General features: G+C 46.3%; 6 protein-coding genes across 6 annotated transcripts; 2 read left to right on the top strand and 4 right to left on the bottom strand.

The window, feature by feature from the left end:
- Positions 1-941: 941 nt before the first annotated feature.
- EDB93DRAFT_1253273 (kinase-like domain-containing protein) lies at positions 942-2,139 on the bottom strand (the record flags this gene model as incomplete). The annotated part of the gene is made up of 6 exons (XM_041453427.1): positions 942-1,014; positions 1,064-1,601; positions 1,677-1,691; positions 1,743-1,753; positions 1,870-2,014; positions 2,070-2,139. 6 exons carry the CDS (start codon positions 2,137-2,139, stop codon positions 942-944), a joined length of 852 nt encoding a protein of 283 aa, XP_041304843.1.
- A 2,934-nt stretch (positions 2,140-5,073) lies between these two features.
- EDB93DRAFT_1106297 (uncharacterized protein) lies at positions 5,074-7,020 on the bottom strand (the record flags this gene model as incomplete). Its single annotated transcript, XM_041447600.1, has 5 exons — positions 5,074-5,115; positions 5,246-5,329; positions 5,576-5,814; positions 5,931-6,148; positions 6,359-7,020. 5 exons carry the CDS (start codon positions 7,018-7,020, stop codon positions 5,074-5,076), a joined length of 1,245 nt encoding a protein of 414 aa, XP_041304842.1.
- A 3,932-nt stretch (positions 7,021-10,952) lies between these two features.
- Positions 10,953-12,523, top strand: EDB93DRAFT_1242066 (major facilitator superfamily domain-containing protein; the record flags this gene model as incomplete). The annotated part of the gene is made up of 4 exons (XM_041451964.1): positions 10,953-11,102; positions 11,160-11,301; positions 11,375-12,100; positions 12,132-12,523. 4 exons carry the CDS (start codon positions 10,953-10,955, stop codon positions 12,521-12,523), a joined length of 1,410 nt encoding a protein of 469 aa, XP_041304841.1.
- A 106-nt stretch (positions 12,524-12,629) lies between these two features.
- EDB93DRAFT_1330412 (uncharacterized protein) lies at positions 12,630-14,040 on the top strand (the record flags this gene model as incomplete). The annotated part of the gene is made up of 9 exons (XM_041455169.1): positions 12,630-12,859; positions 12,916-12,935; positions 12,986-13,033; positions 13,091-13,166; positions 13,216-13,390; positions 13,441-13,461; positions 13,518-13,869; positions 13,927-13,945; positions 13,996-14,040. The coding sequence occupies exons 1-9, from the start codon at positions 12,737-12,739 to the stop codon at positions 14,038-14,040; spliced, it is 879 nt and encodes a 292-aa protein (XP_041304840.1). The 5' UTR covers positions 12,630-12,736.
- A 39-nt stretch (positions 14,041-14,079) lies between these two features.
- EDB93DRAFT_714796 (Dopey, N-terminal-domain-containing protein) lies at positions 14,080-21,096 on the bottom strand. Its single transcript, XM_041457194.1, has 28 exons — positions 20,835-21,096; positions 20,647-20,774; positions 20,443-20,589; positions 20,309-20,389; positions 20,133-20,261; positions 19,928-20,078; positions 19,558-19,880; positions 19,337-19,510; positions 19,174-19,281; positions 19,015-19,122; positions 18,509-18,964; positions 18,338-18,460; positions 18,098-18,284; positions 17,916-18,048; positions 17,610-17,860; positions 17,502-17,556; positions 16,693-17,455; positions 16,246-16,637; positions 16,041-16,190; positions 15,920-15,995; positions 15,735-15,864; positions 15,590-15,684; positions 15,409-15,539; positions 15,152-15,357; positions 14,818-15,101; positions 14,643-14,767; positions 14,471-14,594; positions 14,080-14,426 (listed from the first exon to the last, which is right to left on the bottom strand). The coding sequence occupies exons 1-28, from the start codon at positions 20,938-20,940 to the stop codon at positions 14,181-14,183; spliced, it is 5,382 nt and encodes a 1,793-aa protein (XP_041304839.1). The 5' UTR covers positions 20,941-21,096; the 3' UTR covers positions 14,080-14,180.
- A 1-nt stretch (position 21,097) lies between these two features.
- EDB93DRAFT_714795 (uncharacterized protein) lies at positions 21,098-22,748 on the bottom strand. Its single transcript, XM_041457193.1, has 4 exons — positions 22,219-22,748; positions 22,050-22,173; positions 21,956-21,999; positions 21,098-21,903 (listed from the first exon to the last, which is right to left on the bottom strand). Exons 1-4 carry the CDS (start codon positions 22,628-22,630, stop codon positions 21,287-21,289), a joined length of 1,197 nt encoding a protein of 398 aa, XP_041304838.1. The 5' UTR covers positions 22,631-22,748; the 3' UTR covers positions 21,098-21,286.
- Positions 22,749-22,764: the final 16 nt, after the last annotated feature.

Here is a 22,764-nt window from a genome sequence, read left to right as displayed (position 1 = left end):
CATTGTAGATGGCTAGACACCACTCCATAGGGTCATGGCAATGGGGATCTTTAGGGATGTAGGGTCTAAACACAATGTGTAATGTTAGTGGCAATGCACAACAAGTAGGACGACTGAACCCATGCATAAGACCCTCACCGCTTAGTAGCCCTCAATAGCATCACGACTTCTGAAGTTGTAAGCGGCCCCATGTCCACCCCACTTTGAAGATTCACTTGAAAAAAGAAAGGAAGTGTCCATGCGGGAAGTGATAAGGGTATTTAGATCGATAATTACCTAGTACATCACAATCAGTTGAATTAATCAGGCAAAGCTTGATCCATACCCTAATTTGAACTGTGAAGGGAGGTTGGCATGTTGGAGAACATGTGACATGTCATAGTCTCCATACAGGCGGGGATCTTCGCAAACAGAAACAATGCAAGGGGCTGAGTTGCTGCTGAGGAGTCGGAATTTGAAGGACCATGAGGCTGATTGATGATCAGGTTCAGGTGCAGTGGTCACTGCCAACTGGTGAGTGGGAGACAGTAGAGTCACACATTGGGGGGTGTCAATGTTCTACCTCTTGCAATATTTCGATCAAAAGCAGATCTGGGTGTCGCTAGACCATTCCAGAGCACTCTGGATTACATTTAGAATGTAATTTCACTGGCAGCAAAAGGTGGTAAGATGTCAGTTTCCCTGCCGCTGTGTCATAAGAATCATAACAAATGAAACAACTTACTTAGAACAGTTAATGCCGCAGCAGGAGCCATGTGGCAGTCAGGACGCAGAAGTCATGCTAGAAAGTGCAGGATTTGGCCAGTCTGTGGGACAAGTGGTTTTCCGGAAAGTGCCGGGCAGTCTGGTGGTGATGTGATGGCTGATGTAAGGAAACACATATATTTATACGTGTCTATATACTCCAAACTGATAGCGAGAATAGGAAAACCAAATGACTATTATACTACATTCTTTTTCTGATGTGGGGTAAAAGTAGTTGCAGGGAATAGGGAGTCATTGCAGGGGCGTAAACTGGCAAACCATGAGTTGGTGAGTGGCAAAGATGGAATAAACTACTCACATATGAGTTGATTTATGAAGAGGCGTAGCCTTTGATATACACAGGGGGGTGATCTCAGCTACATTGTTGGAGATTGGAGAACTTATGATAGGAGCATTGGGCTGACTAAAATCTAGTGAACATGTAGCTGGTGCAGGCTCTGCAGCACAAAGACCACAAAGCAAGTGGTTGTAGTCAGGATCCTCTGAAAATGAGAGAGCATGTGAGTATACGAGAATATTTGTGAATTCAGCAGGAATCCCAGCACATAAATCTGCAATGGTGGTATCCACCTTGTGCTCGAGTATGAAAGAGCTGGAGAGCTCCTCATCGTCGCTAGTTAGCCATGGAAGGGAGCCATGCAAGAAATAGATCAACATGTATGCAAGTGACTCAAGATCATCACAATGACACAACTCCAATCCTAAGTGGTTATTGATTGAAGCGAATGCAGGAGTACCTGTGAGATGTTGACCTTGGCAAAATGGCACGTGGGTTTCAGTGGTAATGTTCCAGTACCTCTTTGCGATACCAAAATCGACAAGAAAGGCAGGTTTGGCTTGAATTGCCAAGATCCATCAAAATATTCTGCAGTTTTATATCGCAATGAACATAATTGTGCGAATGAACATACTCAAGACAGTGAGAGCTAGGAAAACAGGTTAGCAAGTTGGCAGTGACCTACTACAAACTGACATACTAGCTGGTCTCCTAGATTCAGGACAGTGGGAAGGCTGAATTTTCAATTGTGTGAAAGGAAGAGATCATGGAGTGATGGCCTCAGGAGGTCGAGGGCCAAAGCATGATATGCTGATTCTCTACCATACCAAAGGGCGCGGGGAATCCCAACTCCACCTTCGAGTTGTTTAAGGATGCGGTATTCACACTCCACAGAAGGTATGGAATCGGGAGGTTCAAGTTTGATGGCTACTACATCGTCATTTAGGAAGTTCACTGCGCGGTACATGACAGCTGGTAAGTGGAGTCTACATGTTAAATCTAAATCAACATCATGTGAACAGCGCACCATATGACCCAGATCCCAGAATATCTTCTAGTTTAAATCTTCCGTCAATTCGAGTAGGGACCTTGTTCATGTTATGATATTTATGGATGAAATATTACAGTGGTTGATACAACAACTATGGTGCAGGACGCAGCAGGAGAAAGAAAGGTTCAAGTTTGCATGTGTTGGCTTGAGTCAGTGAAGGTGAGGAATGGTGACTATGCCAAAAGGAAGCTAAAGCCTGAGTGGGCTCTACAGCAATGTCTGGATGCGAGAATGCATCTCGACCCAAAGGACAGCTACTGAGAGAAGTTCCTCTGAAATAAATGGAGGGAAACTTTCATCAACTAGGCGGGTGTGTAGGCAGATGCATGCATTAGATGCGCGAGTGCGGACACGCACGAAGGTGAGGCACACGTAAGAGAAGCGCATTGGTGTGGCGCGTTAGCGGAATGCATTGCATTGGTGAAACATGTTGGTGGGGCATGTTGGCGGGGCGTGTTGGTGTGACACATTGGCGAAGTGCATTAGTGAAGCGTGGATATGCAAAGTGTGCGTATGTGAGGCGCGCGCCTTACAACAAGGGTTGTAATATGCGGATACAGAGTGTGAGTTTCAGGGACTTAGACCCAAGCCAAGATGTGATAAGGGAATATATTCTTAAGGCTAGATACTGCCTATGGTCAGAATACGTAGAGGTAAAGGGTGCATAAAAAGAGAGTCCTCATATTTCCACCACTCCTTCTTTTAAGATAAAAATTGACTACATGTGAATATAATAAGCAGCACATGCGAGTGCGGAGCCGAGCTAAGTAACGTTAATCTAAATTTATTGTCAGGGTCTAATGCGACCACATAATGCATGGGTACAGAATTTGGACCAAAGGTACATCAGCATGTGAGAATAACTAAGGTACTCACCAGTGAACCAGGGAGGACATGGGTGGATGGACAGCGGAAGTGCGAGGAGCTATAAACAAAGTGCAGATGCAGACGCGTTGGCGTGTGATGCATGTGCGTGTGTGGCACGTTGGAGGCATGGGAAACACGCTTGACTGATCCTTTGGATAAGAGCCAGAATATAGGGGAATAGTGATGGTATAGTGCCTTATATCAGATGGTGAGATGCATGAGTCTCTACATCGGCTCAAGCCAACCTTCAAGCTGGACTGAGCTAGAAATAGTGGTTCAGTTCACTAGGATATTCAAACCAACAGGCACAACTGGCAAAAACCAAACATGACTGAACCGGACCAAACCCGAGCTGAGCCGTGGTAACACTAATCACACCTATGTCCAGTCACATCCCACTAGCCCCTACTAGGTGTGCACTTAGTCTTATCTTCATTGTTAACAGTGTAGACAGTGTTATTACATATTTTCCCATAGTCCGCAGTACCTTGTGTCTTATTACATAGGACATCAGACCCAAAAATTATCACTACTACCTTCACCTATGGTATTCTGTATTCCTACATAGATAGATAAATACTCTGTAGTGACTCTTACTTATCCATCCACCTGTAGCTGGGTCACTTTCAGAATATTTTTGTAGTTCTTGATTGATTTGCAAAATATTACCATTTCTTCACCGTCATACTCCATCACTTGTTGTGCTTGCACACACTGCTCGCAACCTGACACTCATTACATAGTTTCCGACCTATTATCATGAAGTCCAAAATCTCGGACATCGCACTTTGGCTTCAGATATCGGATAAGTACCCTCAGACATCATCAGATTACCATTGGACATCATTTCATAGCTTCAGACATTCATTATTTGCATTACTGACACATTCATACTACTGATACCATATAGCAATCCCTTTAGGATTGAACACACTTGTCCTCAAGTATAGCAGACTAGGTTGTGATAAAGATCTACCTAAATATTGTTGTCTAGGTAGTACCATTTCTGCTGAGCCCAGTGGAGATTTACTTTCTACAGTGTGCTGAAGATGAGGAATCTAAACTGCGGGGAAAGTTGGTGCTAAACCAAGAAAACACAGATAGTCCCAGGTGTAAGTAAAATATCAACCCAAGGGCAGCTGTCTGAGTCAAGGGAAACCTCTCTTATGAAAAGAGGGACACCAAACTACTACTAGGGTAATAGGACTATGGAATGTGCAAAGCACGAGGCAAGAGCAATGCAAGAAATGATATGTGGACGCATGAGTGCAAAATGCAAAGTGCAAGATACATGACACAAAAGTAGCATACACAAGCAAGAGCAAAATATGAATGAATGAAAGAGACTAAAGAGAGACAAGACAAGACAACTGATATCACCCCAACTAAGGTTGGCTGATGATAAGGCATAGGGCGGACAACTAGTGCACGAGACTTAGATAGTCACTGCAACGAGTAAAATTCTCCTGTAGCTAAGTACACAGAGAAAGTGGGCAGAAAATTGACCCAGAATATAGAGTAGAGGAATGGTATAAGTAAAATAGTTAAACACCACTAGGTGCACAGATCCAATGTGACAAGCCAAACAAGCTAAAAATAGTACACAAAGTAGGTAATAGGGTCCTGGGTTTGCACATAGTGCAAGGCCATGTGTTAGCAAGGGAAAACAATAGGAATGTAGTGGGAAAATGCACCAATGGACATCTAAGGACATAGAAAGGACAGGCAGATGGATGTGCAGACAATGTGAGGACGGATGCGCAATGTGCATGAATGTGAGATACCACTGTAGAGATTTGCACTATTACAGGCTCACAATGTGTTGTAATTCAGTTCATATCACTCAGATTCACAGCACCAACTTGCAGCATCATTCCCTAGCCTTTCCCCAGCTATTTCCATATCGGATGACACTTTCCCATGTTGCGCAACCTTCCCGCACTTGCGCATCACTCGCTTTCCCACACTTTCATTGCCCTATCATCCAGGAGCATCCATCCACTGTCCAGCATTACATACCCTATTACATACATTATCTCACACTCGGCTCACTTAGCAAGGCACATATATAGGTCTGCATTTTTCACTCTTTACACATAACAACACACCTACCTTAGTGGAATTCCCCCATCATGTCCATAGGTAGATTCAGAATCTATTAGCAGTCTTTAGTTGTCATTCATTGAGCCCTCGTCCCTTGCATATTGCATTTCACATTTTTGCTATTTTCGCATTTTTGCTATTTCACATTTTGTGTTCCCATGCTTCACAAGGACGTCACTCACTTCACACAGCTGCTGCATGACTGTGGATTTGTTTTCCTTGCTTCCCCTTGGATTGAACGTGCTTGTCCCTGCAAGTATAGCAGCCTAGGCATCGCAATTGATCGCTATATCAGCTTCTTGTGTCCTTCACTTAGATTTATCATTAGACCTGGAGCTGAGTTGATTCACCTTCAGCGGAAAATGCAGAAGGTGCATGAAGGTTACAGAAGGTGCAAGGAAGAAACACTGAAGGTGTGAGTTATGTGCAAAGGGCATGTACACATATGTAGCAGGAAAGAAAGAAAGAAGTGCATGTGTGTGCACTTGTGCAAAGGACACTTGAGAACTTACAATTTCTGTGACCTGAGCAGCTGTACCCCACTCAGTAGGGAATTTGTCAGCATCAAGAAGAGAATTGACTGAGAAACCATCTTCTTTATTGACGTAGGAGAGATCTCTGATGATGTGGAACTTTCCTTGGTCTCCCACTTTCTCGACAAGACTCAGTGGGCAGGAGACAAAGTGTCTGCTGAGTTTGAGTGATATCTGCTCCTGCATGGATGGTCTGAACATGCGGCCAAGAGTGCATTCTGCAGATAGATATTTGTGAATGACATCAGGGTGTTCGAGAAATGATTTGTGGTTAGGTGGCATGTAAGTACATGAAAGTTCTGAAAGGGCTTGCCCTCTGTACTGGAAATGGTACCTTTGAACTTTGGTTTGACTGCAGGGTAAGGGTGGAATCTGTTACTGCTGCTCGAACCATCAAGGCAAGCTGCTAGAGCAGCAACTCTGTTGGCCTCGCAAATGGCCATTGCAGAGGCCTCATCTGCCTTCTTTTGAGAGATCTTTGTAATTGTATCATTCCAACACCATTCATATGCTGCTTCAGTGAGAAAACCCTTGGTGTTGAAGAACATATGTCTGGTCTCAATGTCAAAGGCAAGAATTGCCTCATAGTTGTTGACAAATGGCTTATGTGAGAGGCAGAATTTGCAGTGTCATTTGAAACACTCTATGATGGATGGGCCAGCTATATGCTCTAAAAGCTGCATAAAATTTTCAGTGGCTTCATGAAAATCTGCCAGTTGAAGGGTAGTCTCTGCCAGGAAACCAGACACATCCAAAACTAACTTTTTGGGATCATCGAGGATCATCCCTTTGCGCATCTTGATGCATGAAGGATCTGTGTGAATTTTCTCAAATGACGAAGGCATCAGAAGGGTGAGAGGGACATGAATGTGAGACCTGGCTAAATCAATGATAACCCTCGGTATTTCAAACACGTCGTCAAATGACGTGAAGAATTTTACTTTGCCGTCATTGAAGGCATATGTCGGCATCACCACAGATGGGTTGGTGACAGGTTGAGGTTGAACAAAAGAGGAAGACACGGCAATTATGTTTGACACCAGTGCTTTGAAGCCAGCTCGTGAACCAGGGGTAAGTGCATTATAATCTCTGAAGAGGTTAATCATGGGAGTGTCTGTGCTGACAGGCTGTGGATTAGATAACTCCCATTGTTCCTTGGCAGGAACATCTAGGAGATTCTCATTGTCATTGACAATGTCTGTTGTTGTAGCCCTACGATCAGCCCAGGCCTTGTTACATTTGACCCATGCCTCATTCTCAGCAATTATGTCATAATGCAACACTGGTGCTTCACAGTGGCTGGAGGAGCCCATTTCCCCCATGATTCTGTTTGGGTCTGATTCTACAATTCTAAACGCCATAAGTCCCAACATGCTTTTACCCCTGACTCCCAAAGGAAGTCTGGAAGTCTGAGTGTTAGTCATTCTAATAGATATAAATCTGATGTAGGTAATGACTATATGCGCAGAATTCTCGAATAAGTGAAAATGCTGCAAGCAAACACAAAGGGAAGATGACAAGAGAGACGTGTGTTGATGACACACATAGGTATGTGTTTGCTCGCTTAGGTGCCATTTGGACAGTGAATTCCATTTTCAAATTTCGGATTCGTGGTCACATGCAACATAATTATATAAGCTGGGTTACCGTATCAGATTCCAATATGATAATGATCATCAGCGCTGTACGACAACCATGCCAGCTGCTACCCTACAACAACTTGACTACAATGGACCACTTGGGATGGTGCAACGAGGGTGTATACAGCGCCTGATGTTTATTCTAGTTGCTGTTGTTGCCCAGGCCCTCATAGACTATCAGACACACTTCCTAACCCACTGTGCGCGTATACCCTATCACACATCTACTTTAACGGGCGAAGTGTGGGTGTTGGAACTCATGTTCAGTCACCCTGATCGCATCAAACACAATTTCAGTGTGAACCTCAATGTTTTCAATGGTTTGTTGGAAGTCCTACAAGCCAATGGGTTTGTAAGGTCCCGCAATGGAGTTTCTGTGGAGGAACAGCTTGCAATATTTCTGTACACCTGTGTCACAGGGCTCTCGACCTGCCATATTGGAGAAAGGTTCCAATGTTCATTGGATACAGTCTCATGGTAAGTAGAGAATCAATATTGTATTATAATTCATCTAAGATCAAACTTATGACCCTAGGTACTTCAAGTGCATGTTACTGTTCTTTTCAACACCTCTGTTTTACTCCTCACAGGTTCAATTCCCTAAACACAACACTCCCATCTCTCCCACAATCTTAAATGATGGCATGTCTGATTTTTTGATCAGTGCCTTGGCGCTGTTGACGGTTCTCACATCCGTGCATTCACCACCATCGAGGACCAGCCATTCATGTGGAACTGTAAAGGATATCTCTCCCAGAATTGTCTTTTCATGTGTGATGTCGACTTTTTTTTTTTTACTCGCTTTGTGGGTGGAATGGCTCTGTCGCTGATGCGGCTCTCTGGAACGACGTGCACACAAAGGACTTGCGCATTCCCCCTGGAAAATACTTCCTCGCAGATGCCGGCTTCGGGTCATGCGACGCACTGCTTGTTCCGTATCGCGGTGTGCACTATCATCTCAAGGAATGGCGGCAGGCTAACCTCAGGTATGTTCTCATGTTCTCATTCTCACAGCTTTTCTTGACTGGTGCATTTTTTAAGGCCTCAGAATCCAAAGGAACTATTCAACCTCCGGCATGCAAAACTGTGCAATGTAGTGGAACAGATTTTCGGGGTAATCAAGTGCCAGTGGCAAATTTTACAACTACTGCTAGAGTACAACATGAGCATTCAAGCACAAGTGCCAGCGGCTTTGTGTGCCTTGCACAATTTTATTCGGAGGCACAACCCTGACGCTGACCTACTCAATCAAGATGAATACAACGAGAACAACCACATCATAGATGACGGAGAGGATGGAGCGGCTCATGGGGAACTTGGGGATGGGCCTGCTGATGCTGCTGAGAGACGGCGTGCAGAACAGTGTCGTGACACTATAGCACAGGCAATGTGGGAGAACTATTGTGCAGAGTCTATTCGGCGCAGACATCCATTAGCGTAGTACATTAGCATAGTACAAACTGATGGAATTTAACATGGTGTTTTCAAGCTGGTGCAAGACAATAGTCTTGAAACTCTCTGCGATCCGACCAGCAACATAAGCCATGGTAAGTTTGCGATCAATCATTTTGGCATGGTCGGTAATGGTTACATACTACTGCGGCAAATGTTAGTAAAGCATCTTTGCACCCACACAGATCTGAGCTTCTCATCCATATTCAGGTACTTGATGACCTCCCTCTTGTTCGATCCAAGATAGTCTATCAAGTCAACTTTTTCATAATCTGAGAATACAGTGCTTGCGCTGACCATTGCAACTGCACGTGCAAGATCCTTTGCAGATGTTGCGGCTGTGGTGTCCACAAGTGTTTGGTTGAAGTCCTTGAGCATGTCAGCAAGACTGACCATTGCACTGCTATTCTCCTGCTGCGCCTTTACAGCTGCTGAGGGAGGTCGGACTCGCTTTGACGAACTAGTAATTGAGATGTCTGAGCCTAGTGCGCTGGCCTTCCGCTTCTCTTGACAGCTGATGCTGGTCATAATGGAGGACACAGCATCTGTGTCAGAAATGAGGAAGGTAGATGGAGCGGCTGGTGATGCTGGTACAATTCCAGGCTAAAATATGTGGTGTTTGACACTTGGAGAAGAGCCAATCTCATTCATCACTGCAGTAAGCTGACTCAAGTTCAAGGTGGTGAGTGGTTGCGCTAATGGTGGAGCAGCAAGTGATTGTGCTGGCGGCGGTGCAGTGCTGCTACTAGCTGCAGCAGTGGCAAGGGGATCAGAGTGTGACATATGATGTGCAGCAGGCGGAATGGATCCTGAGTCCTTGGACAATGTGACTGGAGGTTTGTTTCAGCAGACCCAATTGCCTCAGGACTTCCGTGGCATCATGTGGTGAATGGCCTCAAAATGTGGGAAGCTCTTGTTCTTGAACGGTTTTGCAGCTTTATGGATCTTTCAAAATAATACAGGGTGAGTTGCAAGTATAGTTGAGACAGCCGTTACATACCTTGACAAAATTTGTCCATGTCGCTTCATACTCTAACAAAATTCCTGCGCCATCCACATCACTCCACGAGAATCCAGACGCATTCTTGATTTCAAGGACACCGTAATAAGAGGTCTTCAGCTACAGAAATTACAATCAGTATTAACACCATGCAGCGTGCCGGCACACCCATAGTAGTCAGTACTCACATTGGCCCATTTGGTCTGACAACTTGACCATACCTTCTCACCGCCTTGCTGCTGGTGAAAATTGTCTTTGAGATGCTGGGCGGCACCCTGAAAAACTGTTTTCTTGAAGTTTGTGCTGGTGGCATCACCTGTGGTGCTCATGTGTTGTTGGAGGTACTGGATCAAGGCAGCTTCCTCCTCAGTAGTCCAGTGAGCAGCAGGTTTGCAATGTGTAGTAGTAGAGGGTGCATCAACCTGGCCTTTGGATCGAAGGGAATGGCTTGATCGTGAGCTCGATGAGTGAGATCTTGTCATGATAACGATGTGTTGTCAGCATAAGTATGGAGTGCACCGTTCCACCGAGTGGCATCCGGGATTCTCCTGCAGAGTCCCACGGCAAGATCACATGATGAATGTTGAATTTCGAATGCGAAATTCGCTGTCCAAATGGCACCTTAGTAAGCGTCTATTTGCTCTCGGGTTCGCATAACGACCAAACTACACTCCATTTAATTGTGCTGAAAGTTTCCTTCTATTTAATTATACTAAAGCCTAAAACAACCACACATCATTTCTTTACTGAATACTCTTTCCCTCCCTTTATAGCTGGAGTTATAGCGCTTTTTCCATAGTTCGGTCGAGTTTGCGGCATGTTGGCTTCGAGAATCCATGGGGGCCCCACATCCTCGTGTCGGGGTCCTCGAATTTGCTGGCTATATCCTCGCTGTCTGCGTTCGCGAGACTTAAGTGAGGACAGTTAGTCTATTCTGGATTATTTTGCTTATGGAAAGTCATCCATTTTCAGAACAGTGGGTTTGCACTGGGGATATCGATGACACGTCAGCACAATCTGGTCATATCAATTTCGGGCTGTTTTCCTGATGGGCTGGCAGCTCTTTCCACCTAGCAATCGGACTCTCACCTGAGTCTGGGTTTCAAAGGCGGCGATCTGCCTCTAAATCTGCCCAGGAAATTATGTACATGCATGATCTTATCCTCAAGTATGATTCCGAGTTACAATCATATTAATATTGATGACTAGCGACAACAAGGTGCTTTCCCCCTCAAATCTGATCTCGACTGGTGTGTTTATGCAGATGATAGACCTCAAACTACTACTAATCTTGAACCAAATCAACCCGTTCTCGTCTCGCCATGAAACGAGCGACAATCATGACCAAGAGGATTTCAAGCTTCCGAACTTAGCATCTCTGGTCATCATGATTTTAATGAATCTGCTTCTCCAAGTAAGACATCGTTGCCAAGCACTATGCAACTGTCGCTCACGGCTTCGGCCTTCATAGGTCTCATTTTTCATCGTCATTTCATCGTCAAACAAATATGCAGAGTACTTGGGAGGAAATGCCACTTTCTCTGGAGTTGCCATCGGCATTCCGACGGCTTTTGCTGGACTTTCTTTGATTCCCTTGACAAAGTACGATAGAGGTATGTTTAGGTCACGTCTTCCTATCTTGGGGCGGTATTTTTCTAAATATTTGTTCTTTCATCCTGTCCTTAGGGATGTACAGAATGCCCCTTCATGTCAGTTGCTGCTTCGCCATTCTAGGTCACGTCGCCTACGCCCTGGCTTTCCGTACCAACTTCTTATATTTGATTCTAATCGGTCGTTGCCTCCTCGGGGTTGCATTCTCCATGTTCATGTACGGCAAACGGTACTGCACAGACCCTCGAATCGTTGGCATCAGACGAAGAACGACGCTTGCTAGCTGGATGGTCATCAGTCAAGGCATGGGCATGTCCCTTGGTCCATTTCTTGGTGGCGTGATGTACGACATCGGGTTCTCAAACTCAATTTTCAATGGTTATACAAGCCCAGGATGGATTATGGCCGGGATTCTCGCTGGCTTCTGGGTTTTGGTCGCAAAATATTTTGAGGACATCCCTCAACCACCAACCATTTTAGAATTGCAGTCAGCAAGCGATCCAAATGCTCCCATCACTTCTTTAGAAGTGAAAGGTGGAGACAAAGAGGCTTCTCCGGATTATCCATCAGCGTCTGCCACACGCCCTGCCTCACCCGTTGACGAATCTTTTAGAGCACAGCTCTCGCTGATCACATTGTCCCAGTGGGGTGTCATTGCATGCATGTGCTGGTTCTCGATGCTCTGTTTCTTCATCCTAGGCTCTTGGGAAGCCAATTTGCCTGTGTTTGGTGCCGCTGATGAAAACTTGCGCTGGTCTCCATTTGCTGCAGGAAATTTTATCGCTCTCGGCGGAATAACAGGTTTCCCTTTTCCTCCTCTTCAACCTCCTAGCTGCACGTCGCACACAAGACCGCAAAATCCTCGCATTCGGTACGATTCTCGGCCTTTCAGGGCTTATCATTTTTTTTTTCATCCTTCGTACCGGCAAAGTCAATTACGGCTCATTATTTACATGTTGGTGGAGCGTGGCGCTCGGGTTTAACCTTGCAACCACCGTGACCCTTAGTCTACTCAGCAAACAGCTCCCGCCAGAGTGGAACGGGTGCACTTCAATGGCAATTCAATACAGCAATTATACTGGTCGTGTTACCGGTGCAATCTGGGGTGGTTCGGGTGTTTCAGTGGGGATGATGAACTTTGTGGGATTGGAGATTGTTATGGTCGCCATTGGAGCTGTTTTTTTTACCACGTTGTGGAGGAATTTGAAGACGAAGACGGGATGACATTCCCGGTATCTTGTAATACTTTGACGCTATAGAGGTTCTTGTATAACACTACCGCCGTCGTCACAACGTGCCAATTATAGAGCAGCCCACCTTTTCGAATTCGTGACGGGTCGAAATGCACATGAGGTGTTTGGGGTCCTGCCTGCTACGACATTAGTATTGGAGAACTTCAAGTGGTGTCACCACCTGTGAGGCGAGTTCCGTCCTACCATGAAAGTCTTGATCGCATTCTCTATCCATATTCTCTTCGTGTTGCTCGTCTCAGCACACGGCGACCATGAAGACTCAGAAGAGAACGCAAAACTTGCTGATGCAAGCTACGCCATTCGACATGTATGGGAGACCTACTCATTAATCCTGACTGGTGCTGATTCATTCCTTGTTGGTAGATGGCCACCGAACACCATATGTGCGCAACTGAAAAATATCATACCTTTTCGTTCTAATAAGCTGATACAGTGATTCCTTCGACATGGAAAGTTTCTTCCAGCTTCATGATTTGAACAGGTTATTAATGAAACACAACCCGTATGGCAAATTATTGACCCGTACTTTTTGCTTTAGAGATGGCGTGTGGGACCGGGAAGAAATTGAGGCTATATACGGCGTCCATCATGTGTACTCACAGAAAAAGTCGAAGGTTTGGTAACTGAAGCTCTTGCGCTTATTGTGCGCTAACGTCGTGATAGGACGACATTGAACACCAGAAGAAGGCTGATCATGTTGCGGATACTGTACTCAAGCTCTTGGACAAAGACGGGGACAGCAAGGTCACGCCAGAGGAGTTTGCCGCTGTTGGGATGAGTGGCTTGCCGAGTTTTGACGACATAGGCGCAGAGGGTCACCATTACGATGTAGAAAGCGGTGAGCATTAACTGACTACTCATCATAATTATTACTGAGATTGCAACAAGAGTTTTTCTTACATCACGAAGGTTTGTTTGATGTGCAATGCATGCTCTTACGATCTGTAGCTCAAAGGATGCTTCAGAACAATATCACTCGACACCTGAAACACAAACCGATGCATCATACATTCACCCCGAAGACGCTGAACACTTTGCACAGCACGCAGCTATTGAACGTGAAGAAGCAGAGCGAGAGGCGAAATTTCAAGGGATAACAGTTGAGGAAGCCATCCGCGCACATGAAGAGCCCCCCGCACGCCCTGCACCCCCCGCTGAAAGTGCGCCAAAGCCCAAAATCACCCGTGGAGTCCCACCAGAGAAGCAGGATCCAGTGGTTAAGTACAAGGATATTGGCAAGGAGAGCGACAGCCAGTCAGAATGGGGAACCGGAGAACAAGGCTACAAGCAACCTAACACCCCAGCAGAGAAAACGAGGTCAGTTTCACGTTCAATCTCAATACATTCGTTTTACCCAGTCATCCTTCGTTGTAGGAAGAACCTCCCATACAAGGTACGGTCTGAGCCTCCTCAGCAGCTGTATTGAGAGTCGCTGATTCATAGGAACGTGTACAGTATAAATTCCGACGGAATTGGGGAGATTTCTAACGAGCTATCTGCTGATTTCTACTCGTTGCTTTCCATAGGAATTCATTCGCATCTATATATACCCTTATGCTTTGCGTATAGAACAGCGAACAGATCCCATGTACATCCTAGAGAGACAACCAACAAAACGGTTCATCCTCTCAACGACCGTCGAACATATCGTCCAAAACTCCCTGCTCAACTGCCTCCCAATCGATGTTCCCACTACTTGCATACACACTCTCGTAAGATGAAATGCTCACGTGAGAGAAGAATGGAAAAAGGTCCCTGATGGAGTCAATCTGACGGATTGATTTTAGTATGGGCTTCCGTAAAGCACGATCAGAATGGGCAGGGAAAGCAAGGGAAGTTGATGTTGGCAGTGATAGCCCAATATTTTGTGGTTCCTAGTGCGATTCAGATTATGAAGGCTCAGAAGAAGATAACATACTCGAGGTTCTGGAATAGGTAAACTGCCAACTACTTCAGCGAGCTGGTCGAACATCGATTCTGGGGACCAATCGTCAGGGCGAAATACGGCATCCACAGTATCGGTAATGAATATCCACTGATGTCTGTAATTTGTCAATAGCCATACTAACATGAGAAGAAGGACATAGTACATCTGGAACTCTTCTGTCTGGAGGGTAAGCAGCAAATCAAGGCATTTGCTGGCTGACAGGATCAGTTGTAGATCTTCTGAGCCATCTGAAGGTACCGAATCAATGATTTGTGCAAATATTCGGTACTGGAATTCGTGTCAGGTTACGAATAAGATACAAAATATGTTCAGCTTACTAATTCAGTGAGAATCACGGGCCAAAAGCTCGTCATACTATGTGCAGCCAGGCGGCACAACAACACTCGTATGCACAGGTAGACTTCACATTGAACAATCGGAGATGGAACATTGCGCAGGATATCCACCAATTTCTCCTGTATAGCCGGAAGTTGAGTCAAGAAATGATTTTTCTCTCCTGTGAAGAGGACCAATGCAAGCCGTCGCAAGTTTAAGGATCGTAGAAGCATCTCATGCTCTCGATTCGTGAAGATATTGGCCGAGGGCGACGTAGCAACACGACCTAAAGCGCATAGTCAGTAGTGGTAGATGGATTGCATGGTGCGCATTTACTAAGAAGGTCAGGGAAAGAAGTTTTATCACTATCAAATACTGCTTTGATGATGGGTTTCCACTTCATAGCAACGCTAGAATTCGAGTTGAAGATGCGATGATCGTAAAGGACATCCATCACTGCCACTCGCCAAACCTTCATCGCAGGTGGGATTTTGATCATCTCCCGAAATATGTCGACCACAACCACATCAGCATCCAGAGGCCTGTCATTGAGTTGAGAGTGTTTAACATCTATTGTCAAGAGCAAAGCTTACCTGGCCTTCATTTTGATGCCTGGGCTCACGATGTAATACACGATGTTGCTACAAGCACTTGCTACCTTGTCGTTATCCATCAAAAATCGGCGCAGCTCTGGAACAACTGTTGATGCTATGAATACGGTGATCTGATAGACAATTTCAACCAACAAGATCTCGCAGCCGACAAACAACTTACCTGGGAGGGTAACTCTGCCCCCCAAGTCGGCTTGCCATTGTCCGAAGGCGTAGCAGTACTGGAATCTGGTTTCTCGTCCTGCTTCGAATCTGAGACTGGACTCATCAGATGGTAGAAAAGATCGTCGCAAATGTGGATAACTAACCACCACGGAGAGCAGGGGAGGATCGACCATTTGTGACCGACTCTTTCGTGGTACGCCTTATCCAATTTGGTTGATCTGTCGATTTACCTACAAAAGTAACGCATGCATCAAGGAGCTTTCCAAAAGTTTCCTACGAATGGATGTGAGCAGGCCATAACTCGTAGAATAGCTTTGAAAGTACGGACCTGGAGATCTTTCCTGATGCGTTTGTCATCTATGGCAGTGGTCTGAGTAACTTTGTCGCCTAAAACGCACAAGCACCTGATAAACAGTGAGCAACGAATGACGATTTTCAAAAATACACACTTCAATGCCAAGAAGACCTGGACCTTGAAATCCCGACTTGACGCCAGGTCTTTCGCGAGCTGCATAAATCGACTCCACACTTGAAGAGCCAGAGGCCCTTCAAGCCGTTGGAAATATCGCTCCAAGAAGTTGAATAGGACGATGTCGGATCTGTCAAATAATACATTTGGTGTCCACTCATCCACTGTGTTGATTAATAACTCACAGATTTGCATTTGCGGGTTTCCTACTGCGCTCCGAGGTGTTGGAAATGCGAATTGATATACTATCGCAGATCATATGCACCGCGTTTTGTGCACTAGCGATCAAGACATCAACCAAGCCAAAGATACCTGTCGCAGGCTGGTCAGAGCCCTTGGAGCGCAGCAATGCATCATGATCCCAGCATTCAATGACGGATTCCAACACTTCCGTAGGGTAAGCGCGGAATAGGTGCTCCAGGACTCTTCGACAGCGAGCATGTGTCCGATTATAAATCATAGACAGCGAATCCGCCTCTGGCCGCAGGCCAGTGGTGTCACGCCACACCATGTTAACCCATATCGCGAGTAACACACGAATGCCATCATGAAGAGATTTGTACCCAGGTGAGTGTGACTGTACAACTGTCAGCTGTAGTAAACTATACACGAAACATCCCCAAATTACTCGCCGTCAGCTGATCTTCGACAGCAGCAGATGCGTTATCTGTGGTGAAGACATTTGAGACATATCCCAAGATACCTCCCGACTCAGCCCCAGGTTTTTCCTGAACTGGAGTGTCATCCTCTTGTGAATTAGCATCTGACTTTTGAGTCAATCCAAGCACAAGTAACCGCTCGAGCGCGTTGAGAAGCATGGTGAATTCAGCATCAGTCGCAACCCGAGGATACCTCTCGTTAGGTATTGGCTGGCTCGCTTTTAGTGCATCTGAGAGGAGCAAGCGTAGTTGTCGGCAAAGACAATCAGCAATAGGAGAAATAACGCTCTGAAGGGCAGGTTGGAACTGGGGAACCGCCATCAGCACAAAATCTAACCAGTGCTGCATCACGGGACGATTCAGCGGGATCGTAATACCATCTATGATGGTTTGTGTTAGCAGGGAGTTGACAGTGTAACCCCTTTTCCCTGATTCCTGCGACCCTTCTGTACTTCGATCCTCGGGAGGCGAGTTCCCGTTGTAGGCGTAAGATGTCGAGGCTGATATAATGGAGTGGAGGAACCGCAGTAACTTGTTTTGCAGGTCTAACCGATGCAGATGGATGCAGAGGAACAGTTTGCCGATGACTGTTGGTTCGAGAATTTCAATGGCGAGCGTTTCAATCTCTCCGCGAGCCACAATGGTTTGGAGAAGGTCTATGGCGGAGGATTGTATGACCGTGTTTAGTGGATGCATAACCGGAGCATCTTGATCTTTGGGTTCGGATTGAAGGAACCTGTGCGAGAATAAAACGCAGTGACGAAATAGGGGATGTGACTCACCTCGATAATACCTCGATGAGTGCATCTAGGTAGCTTGCATTGGCGTCCACCCCAGCTAGAGATAATTCGTTAAAACTACAACGACAAAACAGCATCGATAACCATTACCTAAGCTAAGCCTCTGGAGCAACACGGGATCGCATGAACGCCTTAAGAAGGTGCCGCGCGCAGACTTGGAAAAACCTTGACCACCAAATTGGACGATTGAGAGCAAAATCTCGAGAAGGTGAGCGACATAGCGCTGGTCAAATGACCTCTCGTAAACGAAGCCCCTGATTTCTTTGCCGCTCACTCTGCTAATTCTGGATATTCGATGAATAGAAGGGTCCAGAAGATCGCGGAGAACAGGTTCCAAGACCCTTTTAAATTCGTATAAGCCTTCCACCAGGCCACTAGATTAGAAAGTAGCGTTACCTGATATACGACCTCAAATTGCATCGCATCCATGTCTCTCCAACGCGTCGTAGGGTTGGATCATCGTGCTTCAAGGTCTCCAAAACTATCATCAATGGCACCTTCAAGCGCACTCCAGGAAGTGATTCATCCTCTGAGAAAGTTCAGTCAGCATGATGATGGCATGACGCATGTTTACTTACCTGACAACCGCCAAAGTACTCCAAAAGCCTCGTACGCCTCATAGACGTTTCTCGACTCAGGAGAACACATGCTCTGGGCTATTATCGACTCAACTTCATGAGGCCGTGATGTTGATTCTATGGACCATATGAGACTGACAGCTCGCACATGGCAAGTAGCCAGGTCTTGGTGGAGGTATCTGAAAAGCTACGAGTCCAAGCTTTCTTAGATCAACTCCAAATGTAGTTAAAAGTACAAACCTTCTTCACCATGCAGCTAACGACGGGTCTTTTATCCATCGACAGCTTTGGGCTGAGCTTCTGAGCACCATGCAAAGACAATATCAAAGACACCACCTGGTCCACCAGGGTGAAACTGACGGCCTGAACACAGGTAAGCATCCCTGCCAACAACCAGAGAGCATCACATACCTCAAGGTCAAGACAATCGAGCATAGAGTACAGCCATTCAGAAGGTTCCCATGATAGACTAAGAGACGTGTCATAACTTCTATCTACCGCACAGACAACGCCCGACAAGACTCGCAACACCTGTGATAATGCTGCTCGAAGTTCTATCGAGCCCCCTTGCTGAGCCGAGATGGATCGTGAGAGCGCTTGACTTATACGGAACATATGTTCTAAAACAGCCACCAAAGGATTGAGCACCTCACTGCTCGGATTTGATTCAGTGAATTCAAGTCCGTAAAATGCATGGGCGAATGCGAGTGAGCTCAGAGACGAAGTTGATGTCTCAACTGCTGCATTCAGCCCGGGACGCTGACTGAGAGATTCTAGAGGTATGTGTTGGAAAATTTCCTCTTGCAGAGCCAAACATTCCCGGACAGAAGCTTGGGCAGCCTTGGATGGGTCATCGTTGATCTCACGCTGCGTCATGGATCAGCTGCTATATCATGTCCCAGAGACAACAGTCGCACCTGCAGCTCCTCCGTTATGGCAGCAAAAATAACTGGTAGATGAAGGCTGCGAACTTCGTCATCTTGCATAGGGAGTGAACGCAGTAGGAATAATGTCAAGTCAATTGCCTAAAAATAGTGAGCTTGTGCTACCCGAGGCCGAGTTGCAGCGAAGCTCACCCCAGTTTTGTTGTCTTCGGTCAAATCTTTCATTATTGCTGCCAGCAACTGCTTCCAAAGAATACTGGGTTCGACAGCCTCGTATAGCGTACTGGCAGTCATAGAAATCTTGGAAAAGACAAATAAGGCGCTCACAGCTTGAACACTGAGAAATAGGACATACATCCTCATTATGCTCCTCCGCGTCTCGCTGCATCAGAAATCGGATTGCCTTAAGAGCATCCAATATAAGAACATCAGTTAAGGCCGACCCTATCTCCCACTTGTCCAACAACGAAATGAAGATCTTGAAAGGTCTTGATTCAGAGTACTCCCCTGAAGGCGCAAACATTTCATCCTAATGACAATTGTTAAGATCCCGATACACTCTGAATTCCAACCGACCTTGAGCGTGGTATTCAATAACTGAAGAGCATGCTGTCGCAGGAACACGGTTTGGTTCTCGCTCTTCTCATCCGGACCTAGCAACCAGGTATAAAGTCGTCGATTAAGTGACAGATCCCGACGCAGGACTACGCCAGTTGCAGCCCTCATAAGTATGACGGTATCTTCCGAATGCGCTCGTTTTATAGCAGCGCTATCGACTCGCATCGACTGCAAGAGAATATCGAGCGCGCCTCTTCGAACCAACAAATTGTCGTCCTCGAGTGCAGCTGCGAACGCACGGATCATAAGCCCTATATCTCTACCTACTATCTGAGTGATGTCTAGAAAATTCTGAGCAGTGAAAGATCGTACTTGGAATAATCCTTACCTTCGTCTGCGTGTAATCGAGGTAGTCTGCGAGAAAGGAAATTCAGAGCGGTTCCGCGTGCCGAGGCCATGGTTATCATGATGAGCCATATGTTCTGAATGAAGAATACAGGAGAAACAGTTGCTGACAGTCGATCGAGTAGGCTTAGCACCTATACCAATTACATCAACCACAATCAGATCCGTGAAATGTAACAGTAACATACCTTTTCGAAGAATTCGCCAGTCTCCTCTTCAAGACCCGGAAGTAGGGCAAGGATGAACGACTTCATCACAGGTCGTAGACCAGCTTGTAAAGGCAAGTAATGCGTGTCATATATGGTCAGCAGTATTGGCTGTCTCGATCAGTACTAGATGAAGCAGAACACGTATTAAGTCATACCTTGACTGATGTAGCAGCATACTCAAAGAACGGGAACAGGCCGGACGACCATAGTGGCAAATCCCGTTTGAGACCTTCCGTCTAGCATTGTGCAGACATTAGAAGTTACCACACAAGGACCACGTTACACTCACCCCAAGCACAGAAAGTATATGCGTATAAACATCCAGAGCACGTTGATGCACGCCAGTCGGTAAAGCAGGATTCAAGCACTGTGCCAACCGTTTAGCAACAATGAGCTTATACGGGATCTCCTTGAATTGCATGTATGATTGAAACGTCTGTGGGTGTGATATCACGTTGAATCAATGCTTCCAGCTCAGGACAAGAGAAAATACCTTCAACAATTGCTTCAGAAACGCGATGCAGTCTGCCCACTCGTGTACATTATCAAATGCATTGAGACATTTCTCCACTTGTTGCGTGTACTTCTTATATTTTGGATCAGAAGCATATGTTTGATGCACTGTAGCGACCCAAGTCAGCCATTCAACAACAGACTATCGGAACCTGCATGAGTGCGTACGTTTCTCCCTGGCACTCGATTTCGTAGTGTCTAGTACCGCAGCCACGTTCGTGCCTGAGGTTCCACCAGTGCTAGTCTGCGCGATAGCAGGGCTTTTGTTGGACATGACTGGTTGAGACGCGGCTGGTATATTGTTGTGTGTCCCGACCCTGTAAATGGCCTACCGCGAAGCACCACAAGCCGCAAACTCGAGTAGAGACCGCGTTCAGTGAGACTGAGGGTTGCAAGCTACGTATTAGTACTAGTTGTACCAAATTAAGGTCGACGGTTTGTCATTGGGCCACGGCTTTGTCACGAGAATTAACCTGTCACAGAGTCTACGCATAACCAGTCGTATTCAAATCGTATTAATAGAGAACTTGAAACAGGCGTGGTCAACAGTATAGTATGGGGTGACATTAATGCAAAAGATACAAAACATAATCAAAACATAAGTACATGAAACAAACCACCTATGACTCCATGTGCTCTGGTGTGTTCTGTACGGGAGCATCATTGCCCTCTTCAGACGCCGGCCCAGCAACAATATTACGCATCTTTGAAGGCGCTTTCACAGGATGATGATCAGCAATAATAGACCCTGCTCGTGAAGGCGCAGCCGATATGCCCGACATAGCACGGGCCGCCTTAGATTTGCTAGACCCTTTCCCAAGTAACGGTGCAGATATCGAGCCGCCACCTTTTGGCGTTGTAATTTTGTCTGTATCGCCATTTTTATGCGAAACTGCGGCTGCGGCTGTTACATTGGCATATTCAGACTCTTTATCGCCAACCCATGATCTAGCAAACCATCGTCCGCCTGCAATGCCCCGTATTTCGCGGTTCGCGGTTCTCCAACGACGGGTTTTGTTTCCGCTTCGGTCGAGAGGTAACATAGGTGCGAAGCCTGCTCCGATCTTTGGGGGCGGTTGCACTGGGAATGGCTTGGATGGTAGAGGGTAGACAGGGAGGGGTGCAGCTTCTGCTGTACCCTCGGCTGAAGGGGGAGGAGCATTTTCAGCGTCCTCATGTTCCGAACCCCCCTCACGAGTGAGGGGAAGTGGTGACGAGGGTGCGGTTCCGGCGTATGCTGATGCAGAACGAGTTGATATGAAGTACAGGAGAAGCAAGATAGTTCTTACATTCACTCATTGCTCCTTCATCCACTACCAAGGTCTTCGCCGCCCTGAGAAGTATTGATTCATTGATATATTTTGAACTCTGGTTTACACGTACTTGGGAGGAGCCTTGGCTCTGGAGCGTTGAGCAGCAGCAGGCCTACGAGGTGCTGCTCTTTTCTTCGGAGGGGGTTTGTCGGCAACTGCGGGTGTACTAACATCCTGAGCATCGGCTTGCTCGCCTGTTTCTGTTAATAGAATTCGGTTGATTGGAAAGAGGGGCTCACCATGGGGCTTTTTGTCGAGGTCCTTGTCCTGCTTTTCGCTCTTCCGTGGTTTTGGCTTCCTCGCTGGTGCCTTCCGCTTGGTACCACCAGTCGAGGCAGTAATGGCAGGGGTAGAAGCAGACTGTTGTAATTCGTCTTCGTCGTCAATGAGTTGGTCCTCCTCATCCTCTTCCTCAACGTCATCATCACTATGCGCCCGTGCCTGCGGGACAGCTGGTGGTGGTGGCGACGGGGGTGGTAGTGGAACAGCCTTCTTGTTGATAGTTGATACACTAGGTGAGGACGACTTGCCCTTCTTCTCGGTTACCAGTAACTTTACTCGGAATTTAGAAGTTCGAGAGGGCGGAGGAGGAGTGGCCTCTTCCCTGAGAGTTGAAATTTGAGGAGCATCCATGTCTACATCTTCGTCCATGTTTTATCCTCGAAAAATGTACCAAAAATCGTGCTGGCGGTTGTAAGCGCTGGCGTGGCGAGTAACCGATGAGAGAGGTCAAGTAGGGTGCAATATATATTAGACTTGCTTTGACCGTGGGTGACGAGACCACT

This window comes from Suillus bovinus (assembly GCF_016758785.1).
Source record: "Suillus bovinus strain UH-Sbo-P2 chromosome Unknown EDB93scaffold_56, whole genome shotgun sequence".
In the NCBI taxonomy this organism is placed as follows: domain Eukaryota; kingdom Fungi; phylum Basidiomycota; class Agaricomycetes; order Boletales; family Suillaceae; genus Suillus; species Suillus bovinus.
The sequence above is the reverse complement of the archived record's forward strand: the minus strand, read 5'-3'. Positions and strand labels throughout refer to the sequence as shown.